The following is an 8,859-nucleotide window of genomic DNA, read 5'->3' as shown; positions in this document are numbered from 1 at the left end:
CACCACTCTTTGTTCACTGTGCCTTCATGACGTTCTCGACTAGAGTACACATCTACCACTTCCAAGGCAACTAACCAATCGTCCTCTGCTAAATTTCTTCCTTTTTTTTTTTTTGAAAATTGCCCTCTTATCGGGCTCTAAAGAAAGCACAGTTTCATTCTACAGGTTCACTATCTACAGGAAGATTTCTACAGGAAGGGCATAGAGCAGTTCTACGGCCAGAAAATTTGAGATTTTTGTCAAAATTTGAGCTTGAAAAGAGGTAGGCTCGGGAAACTGCTCTGCATATGATATATGTATATAAGGTGTAGGATTAAAAACATTGTATTGGGTTGCAAGAAAGGAAAGTGAAGCTTAAAAGTCTGCCTGTGTATTTTTTCCTTCTCTGAGTTCTACACAGTCTCTCCATTTTTCTGATCTGCATCCAAAATCTACCTTTTTCTTTCTCACATTCTTCTGAAAAAAGGGATGCAACCATAGAAGCCAACCTTTGAAAAACCAAATTTGCAAGATTGTCCACTCTCTGAAGAAAAAACAATGTGTTATAAATATTCTTTGTTCTGTCAAAAGAATTGATTTTTCTCAAAAACCGAGAAGCAAATTCAAGTTGGAAATAGTTTGAAGAGAAAATTGCAAATTGATGTTGTGAAAAAGAAGAACATGGGAAATTCCTGATTCCAGAAAGACAAAGCCATTTCTCTATTTCCAATTTTGAAAGTTTGTTTCCTCCCTCCTCACCTGAACATTTCCAGCAGTCACTACACATCATGATAGGGATATTTTATAAATATGGTAGGGGAAGATGAGGAGAAAATAGAAAAAGAGGAAAAGACCAAAATGGAGAAAGAAGAACTTGAAACGGAGGAGGAAATCAAAACAGAAGATGGGAAGGAAGACCCAGAACAGAAAAGAAAAAGACTAAAGCAGAGAAGGCAGAAACTAAACAAGATGAGAAGAAAACCAAAACAGAGCGTGAGGAAGCAAAGCTAACAGATGCAGAGAAGACAAAAGAAGAGAACATAAAGGAAGAAGATACACACCCTGAGATATCAGGGACACAAGCAAAAACAGGGGGAATAGAGATTTCTACAGGAAGTGAAGGAAAAGAACAGCAGAAAGAGAAATCCCCTGCAATGTTGGCAAGGGAAGTAGCAGTTTTGCTTGCTACATTAAGCACACCTACAAAACAAAAAAGGAAAAAGAAAAAGGCAGACCTCCATGTATTTCAAGGCCAGGAAAAGCACAAGAATTCAAACAAGCAGAATAGGAGGAGCAGTGGAAGGACATGGACAAGAAGGCAGAATTTTATGGCACACATGAGTAGACCACATTAGAAGCTTGGGATGATAAGGAGGCCACCAGAGCCAGCAAGAATGAAGATATAGATTAGTTGCTCAGAGGATGAGCAACACCTTCAGTAGGGGGGTGATGATGAGCCCCAGAAATGTATAATTATATGGGCTCATTTAGCCTCCTAATTCGACTTAATCCACCATTCTCATTAGTTTATTGCATGTCTTTTATTATATTTATGCTAATCGATTGAATTGGGTTAGTCATTTTCCAAAAAGTATAATGTGTGCTTTATGCAGATTTTTGGTCAATTTTGAGACAAAATCAAAGGTTTAATGAGCACTTGGCAGCCAAATTCGTGGAAGAACAAGGGAGAGGATTTGTAGGAAAGTGTCCCCTTCAGTTATGAGCCCTTACCTCAAATTATCCATCAAAAACTCGGAGCACAAGGGGCAGCCAAGCAAGTCAAGTAGGACTGTTGTTAACTGCAAGTTTTGGCAGCCGAGTTCCTAAACTTTAGGAGGACTGTTGGGGTCCTCAATTTGTATAAATAAGAATGCTTAGGGCCTTAGTTTAGTTAGTCAGATGTTAGTTATATTGTAGTTAGATTTTAGTCAGTAGATTAGTCATTTTGTTAGTCTATTTTCGCACTTTAGTGCAGCTTTGTATCAGCACATTTTCGAGCTTTGTCTTGTAGACAGTTTTTGGGATGTAACTATTATTTTTTGATCAATAAAGATGAATCCAGCTTTGCACTAGCTTTGATCTTTCTTAGAAGGCTGTAGCTCTTGGGGTTGGGCCCAACCCAAGTGCCAATAACTACTTTGTGTACTTTTATGTGTCTTTGCTACATTCATAGAATAATTTTTGTTATTTAGGTTAAAATCTTGCTTTGTTACTTAGGTTGTTTTGATGATTGAGAAAGTTTTTCATCCTTCAGGTTGATTTGATATTTTGGTAACAGAAAAGATCTACAAAAAGGCCATCAAGCAATCCTTGATCTCATCTCTCCCTCCTTGGGACCATGAGCTGAGACCAATGCATACTTACTGCCACAAAAACACTATTTTTGCCTCTTCATGCAATTGCTAGTGTTAGATTTTTAGTTAGGGAAGTTGATACCAGTTGTACTTGCATGTTTAGAATCTGTTCTTGCTTAGCTTCCATAGTTATCTTGCATGATTTTCTACCAATAAACTTATGTTCATCATGTTTCTGGTTTTTAGGTCAAATTAGGTCAAAATAGCTAGATCTTTGGTTTTCCTAGTCTTTGTTGATTAGTTTTGGAAAATAGTGTGCAGAACACCTGTGATACCTCCCTGCCTACCCTTCCTCCATCATACAACCTGCTCCAACCCCTAATCCAAGATTCCTTCCCTTCATTTGCACATTTCCCCACTTTGCCCTAATTTCTACATTCTTGTGCATCATTGCTCCCTCCATCCTTGAACAAATCCAATCACCTTAATCACTCCTTAACCTCATTCACCAGGTCCTAGACCCCTTAACATCCTTATCCAACCTCCATTTCCACTTTCCCACCATTTTTCCACCATCAACCCTCCAAAATCCTCTTTCGGATCTTCCTATAGAACATCTTGTAGAACATCCTGTAGAACCCCTGCAGACTTCCTGTAGAAGTTCACGTGAGCAGTTTTTCGAGATCTGATCGCTGTGAAACTCTCTAGAAGGGTGCTAGGGGCCGCTTAGGCCCTCTTTCCACCTTCCCAACCTCCTGCAAGCACCCACTCCATTTCCTTTCGCCAATCAGCCTCTGCACATGCATAATAATTCTGCAAAATTACTCAAAAATACAAAAAGATGATTTTTCCATATTTTCCTTCAGAAGTAGCTTAGTCACATGCATTTTACATTTCCAAGAGTCAATGGCATCCATTTCAGCAGCTTTCATCTCTTTTCTTGCACCAATAGGGTTAGTTAGTAAAACTAGGGTTTGCTAGGGTTTGCATTTCCTTTCAGCTTTCAGCTTCTTTCTGCAAGTAGATTAGCCTCTTTTGAGTTAGCTTTCGTCCATCATAGTTAAAAGCTTCTTCTAAGAACTCATAGAAGTTGGCTTAAGCTCCTAGCGAACTTGTGCCAGCTGATCAAGTGACAGCCTGCAGTAAGAGCTAGTACTTGTGCATATAGCACCATCGCTTCCAAGTTTGTTATGAACTACCGGGTTGATAAAAGTAAACAAGGGAGTCCCAGGAGTTGCAGCATCGTTGCTGCAATACTGGAGCCCACCAATTGTGATGATGAATAGTAGCAATGTCAAGGATAACAAGATTAGTAGTGTAAGTGTCAAGCATTCACTCATGAAATAGTCACTCAAAAAATTAGTTTTCCTTGACTTCCACCAGGGGAATTGTGTCCCATCAAAACTGGTTGAGGCAATGGAAAAAAAAAAGAAGTAGTCTTTCCTTGACTTCCACGAGGGGAATTATGTCCCATCAAAACTAGTTGAGGCAATGGAGAAAATGGAAAAATAAAAACAAGATTACTAAAAAATTAGAAAATTATTTTTGAAATTATGAGAAAATAGTAAAAGTCAATGCAATTTGACCCTGAGAATAAAAGCTATAATTGTCTATAATTGCATAACATATTATTGATAACATACTATTGATGAATATTGGCTAATCACTCATACATATGGATTTAATATGTAAGTAAGTCATCTATTCTAACATAAGTGTCATGGACCTTATCTTCAAGAAAAGGTGGCCTGGGTGGGCAAGATGTCGTATGAAAATAATTATGTCATTGGCACTCTCAACAAATTACACTTATCATTTTCTTTATCCTAAGGAGAGTTAAGATGAAGCCTTTGGAATTCGCTAATTTAAAATAAAATTGACATGGATACCCATAATTTGTGAAGAAAATAGAAAGGAACCTTCTTGCTATTGTAGGGAGTTTTATTAAATATCATAAGTCTCATATTCATCCAATTCTCTTTCTATGGATGGAATGAGTACCCATTTATGCAAAGTTTTTCTTTCTCTTAGACTGGTTGGTTCTCAATTCAATAAAGAATTGAAAAATCATCTATTTTATTATATATAGTTATTTCATTTTTTCATTATTAATTTTTGTCAATTATAAGTATTTTCTCTTCCTATTTCTATATTTATGTCAACAAGTGTATCTATTTTGAAATAGTTTTTCTAAATTTTTAATTTAACTATCAATAATTATTATGTAGATGATAGGGATATAACCACCATAAAATAGCCTAAAATAGTTACAGATCAAAGTTTGAGATTTATCTCCAAAATAAGTATTCCTTTTCTGCACTTTTAATTAAAATAATTAACTAAAGAAACATGGCATATGAACAACTGTGACATAAATGAATTATGGTCTTTTAGGAACATGGTATTGAGATTTATCTTCGAGTAAGTATTCCTTTCTGCACTTTTAATTAAAATAATTAACTCAAAAAATGGCATATGAACAACTGTGATATAAATGAATTATGGTATTTTAGGAACATGGTATTGATTAACGATGGTCATTCTCCATGGTTCATAATCTTATTACATGTTTTTTATAAAATGTATACATGTTTTGCTCATATATTAATGATTTTTATAATTACTAATAATAATAACAATAATTTAAAATATATTTTGTTATTGTGTTATTTTTTATGATTCTTTTAATATTAGCAATGTGAAATATATGATAAAAAAATATTTTTATGCTTACCATGGTTTCATTTTTATGGATGTTTCCCAACCATTTAATTTATATGGTCCTGCTAGTTCAATATATTATATAATTGGCTAGCTAAACCATTTAATTTATATGGTCATGCTAGTTCAATGTATTATATAATTGGCTAGAGCCTTGGCTAGTAGAAACAAAAATGTTATTAGGCATAATGGCCGCATAAAGTTCAATATACTATATAATTGGCTAGCCAAACCATTTAATTTATATGGTCGTGCTAGTTCAATATATTATATAATTGGCTAGAGCCTTGGCAAGTAAAAATAAAAATGTTATTAGACATAATAGCCACATAAAAACCAGATAAATTAATGTTAAGCTTGTTAATTAACTTTCTAAATTCATATAAATATTAACTTATTTCCATATATGCATCTTGTGAGAGATCAAGTCTTGATCCATAGTAGTAGAATAAAAGATATGTATATACAATAACAAAAAAAAAATTAAAAGCTATATAAAACTATTTAACTTATCAAATATAAAATTGAAATTTGAAATAAAAATCATCTATAAATTGGAGCTCATGCATAATTGACATTAATGTCAACCAATCTAAGTGTCAATAATGTCAACTTATCTTTGTTGTGTCAATAATGTCAATTAATCTAAGTGTTAGTGATGTCAACTAATTTCTTTTGCTTTACTTTATCTAGATATCACCTAATCAATAATAATATATTTATAATTAGAAAAATGAATAAAAAATACATATAAATGACAAAACAAAAAAATAAAAGATCAATTTTTTTCTTTTTACTTTTAAATTTCTATACAAAAATATCCTCACACATTAGGTTAATTATATGCCTTTTATTCATCAATAAACCAAAATAAAAACCTACTTCATAAAACATCTCTATTAAATTTTTTTTTTCTTTCTAAACTATCACACTCAATCCTCCTCATGAAAAAGAGCTTGATGCATATTCTCATTACAATAAAATAGAAAAACTACTCTATGCACCTCACTCTATTAATAATTTTCCCTTGCATATCCAAAGCTAATCTTATGGTAAAAAAGATAGGAGGGTATGAGAGCTTGTTACCATCAAAAACCAAGTCATTAACTATAACTACTTAGTTTTTAACTGAGTCATTAAATGTAATGACAATAATGTAAATATTTTTAACTTAATCAATTTTTTGTTAAATGAAATTTCGTAAATATTAAATTAGACAATAACATATACCAATTATATATATATAGATATATAGATATATATATGAAATTTTTATATAAAAATTAAATTACAAATCTAATGAAAACTACACTACAGTCCATACAAACCAATTATTGTATATCTCATAAATAAAACCTTCCTAAAAAAATTTATTAAATAAAATTTTGGAAGTATTAAATCAGACAATAACATTACCAATTTTATACTCTTATATATATATATAATTCAAAATTTTATAAAAAAATTGAATTACAAACCTAATGAAAACTACAGTACAGTCCATACAAATCAATTATTCTATATCTCATAAATAAAACCCATCAAAATATCGAAATTGTTTAATCGTAATTATCTGCAACAAAAGTTAAATGGTTGTTGACAAAGAAATGGATGGACATTATAGTTCTGCAGCAAAAGTTAAATGGTTGTTGACAAAGAAATGGATGGACATTATAGTTAACTCTAACAATAATACTATTATTAATCTAATACATGTTCCAGATAAAGACTAATCAGGTGATGAAACCTTTGCAACAGATCTCAATATACTATTGTAGATGCAACACGCATTACAGAGGAGAGATGCTGATGAATATGTCATCGCGCAGGCAGAACAAAGTCAATGCTGATGAATATGTCATCGCGCAGGCAGAACAAAGTCAAACCCTACACCTATGGGCATTATTGGCATCGTTGTCATCATTCATTTTCAGGATCCCCATGCTTTACGTTTGATTATCTGATTGGAGAAACTCGAGTATCGTTTGGTTCAACTACTTTGGTTTCTCCAAAGGAGGAACATGCCCACACTCTTTTATCACCACAAGCTTACCCTTCTCTCCAATATGCCTGCAAATATCAGAAGACGAAACTTAACTTCGGAGAATATAATACTGAATGTGAAACTTAACTTCGGAGAATATAATACTGATTGTGAGGAACTGGCTTCTTCTAGATTAAGAAAATCAATTATTTGGGTAAGGACCTTGTTACCTTTGTAAAGCATAGGCCTCTTCCAACCTGAAAAATCGATCCTTCTCGCCCCACACTATTAGAACGTCCTGTCAGATTTTAAGAAATTAAACGACAAGGAATACTTTCAAAATATTCGGAGTCTTTGTGAGATTATCGAATATAGTACCTGGCTAAGAAACCAACCTGGTTTATTTTTGGCAGTGCCTCCAAATTATTCGAACCAATGACTATCGCATCCGCTAGCTGCAACCTTTGCTCTTTGTTTGTTTCCATAACCTAATTCGGAGAATTCAAATTGAAATACAGCCACTTAGATAATATTTCAGGATAACATCTCCTGGAATCTCTTAATTTAAGTAGATGGTGGATTTTTGGAATATTTAAGACTGGATTTAAAGAGATTATAAAATTTTGGAATATTGAAGAATTTGATAAATATGATTTGATATGAATTATATAATTAGATTTTAAAATATTCCAAAAATCTAATTCTAAAATATTCCCATAATATGCAATCCACTAAAAAAATACATAACTATCCTAATAACCTTAAACCTTATTTTGTTTTATATATACCTGATATAAGTCTTCGTATATGAAAGCAGGAAGCCATGGGAACTTGTAAAAATCGACATTCAAGGACATCTTCAAGCCTTTGGCGTCGATGGGAACAAGGAAGTCTTTAATGTCGTCGGAGTCGTACTCTTTCAGAAGAGAATCGTAGGTCGACGGCGTCATGCAAATTGCAGAGCTAACGATCACCAGGCGCCGGACAATGTCAGGGTATTTGTGCGCCATCCAGAAGCCAACGAAGCCGCCGTAGCTATGCCCGACCACGATCACGCTCTCCACTCCGAGACATTGGAGCATACTCCTGAGGCACTCCGCTTGGAAAATCTCAGTCCGCTCAGGGCTCGTTGTTGTGGATTCACCGAAGAATATGAGATCGGGGATGAGGAGATCGAAATGCTTCCCCAGAGTGCAGATTTGGTCATCCCACCCTGTAAGGCCATCGGCGCCGAATCCGTGAATTATAAGGAGAACCGGCCGTTGTTGTTTCTCTCCATGTGGGTTTTTAGTCTGCAAAACCCAGGAATGAAGATCGGTGCCATTGTTCAACTGGATCTTCCTCGGCTCGAGGCCCTTTGAGATCCAGCGAGCTCGCTTCCGCTTTTTGACAAATTCCACAATACTGAATCCAAACAGTCCTCTCATTTCGACTGCCAATCGATAGTCTTCTAGTAATAGTTGGAAGCCGATGGTTTAACAAAAGCTCAGCGGCGGTCAGGATTAAATAAGATGGAGAATTTATTTTTGATCTGTGTGGAGATGATAATGTTGATTTTCACATTCATTTTATTGAGAATAGAATAGATTATTTTGGGACCACTCAAAAAAAATTAATTGAATCAAAAATTTATTCTACACTAATTATGTCAGTGAGTATATCATAAAAATTGAAATTTTAATCAATATAATAAAATTAAAAAATTAAAAATTAAAAAAATTACAAGTGAAAAAACTAAATCAGACCCTGTCTTGACTTATATTAGATTTGTATTTAACATAAACCTATAATAATTATAATAATTTAAAAATTAAATAGAAACTTCAAACATTATTTCAGAACCCAAATTCATACCTTGTAATAAAGAACCCAAATTCATAC

At 33.7% G+C, this 8,859-nt stretch overlaps 1 protein-coding gene across 1 annotated transcript; it reads right to left on the bottom strand.

Annotated features, from left to right (window-relative positions):
• Positions 1–6,845: 6,845 nt before the first annotated feature.
• LOC149266993 (uncharacterized) lies at positions 6,846–8,522 on the bottom strand. The gene is made up of 4 exons (XM_089397787.1): positions 7,767–8,522; positions 7,374–7,466; positions 7,209–7,276; positions 6,846–7,064 (listed from the first exon to the last, which is right to left on the bottom strand). The coding sequence occupies exons 1-4, from the start codon at positions 8,403–8,405 to the stop codon at positions 6,989–6,991; spliced, it is 876 nt and encodes a 291-aa protein (XP_089253913.1). The 5' UTR covers positions 8,406–8,522; the 3' UTR covers positions 6,846–6,988.
• Positions 8,523–8,859: the final 337 nt, after the last annotated feature.

Source organism: Pinus tabuliformis, chromosome 6 (genome assembly GCF_031772625.1).
Source record: "Pinus tabuliformis cultivar Carrire ecotype Pingquan chromosome 6, CPIR1, whole genome shotgun sequence".
NCBI classification, from domain to species: Eukaryota; Viridiplantae; Streptophyta; class Pinopsida; order Pinales; family Pinaceae; genus Pinus; species Pinus tabuliformis.
The sequence above is the reverse complement of the archived record's forward strand: the minus strand, read 5'-3'. Positions and strand labels throughout refer to the sequence as shown.

Bases quoted from the DNA above. Each gene is read 5' to 3' on its own strand.
- LOC149266993 (XM_089397787.1), bottom strand. From the start codon at position 8,405: ATGAGAGGACTGTTTGGATTCAGTATTGTGGAATTTGTCAAAAAGCGG. The intron at 7,467-7,766 runs GTATATATAAAA...TCTCCGAATTAG, and splicing joins TATACGAAGACTTATATCAG to GTTATGGAAACAAACAAAGA. The intron at 7,065-7,208 runs GTAACAAGGTCC...TGATATTTGCAG, and splicing joins GAGGCCTATGCTTTACAAAG to GCATATTGGAGAGAAGGGTA.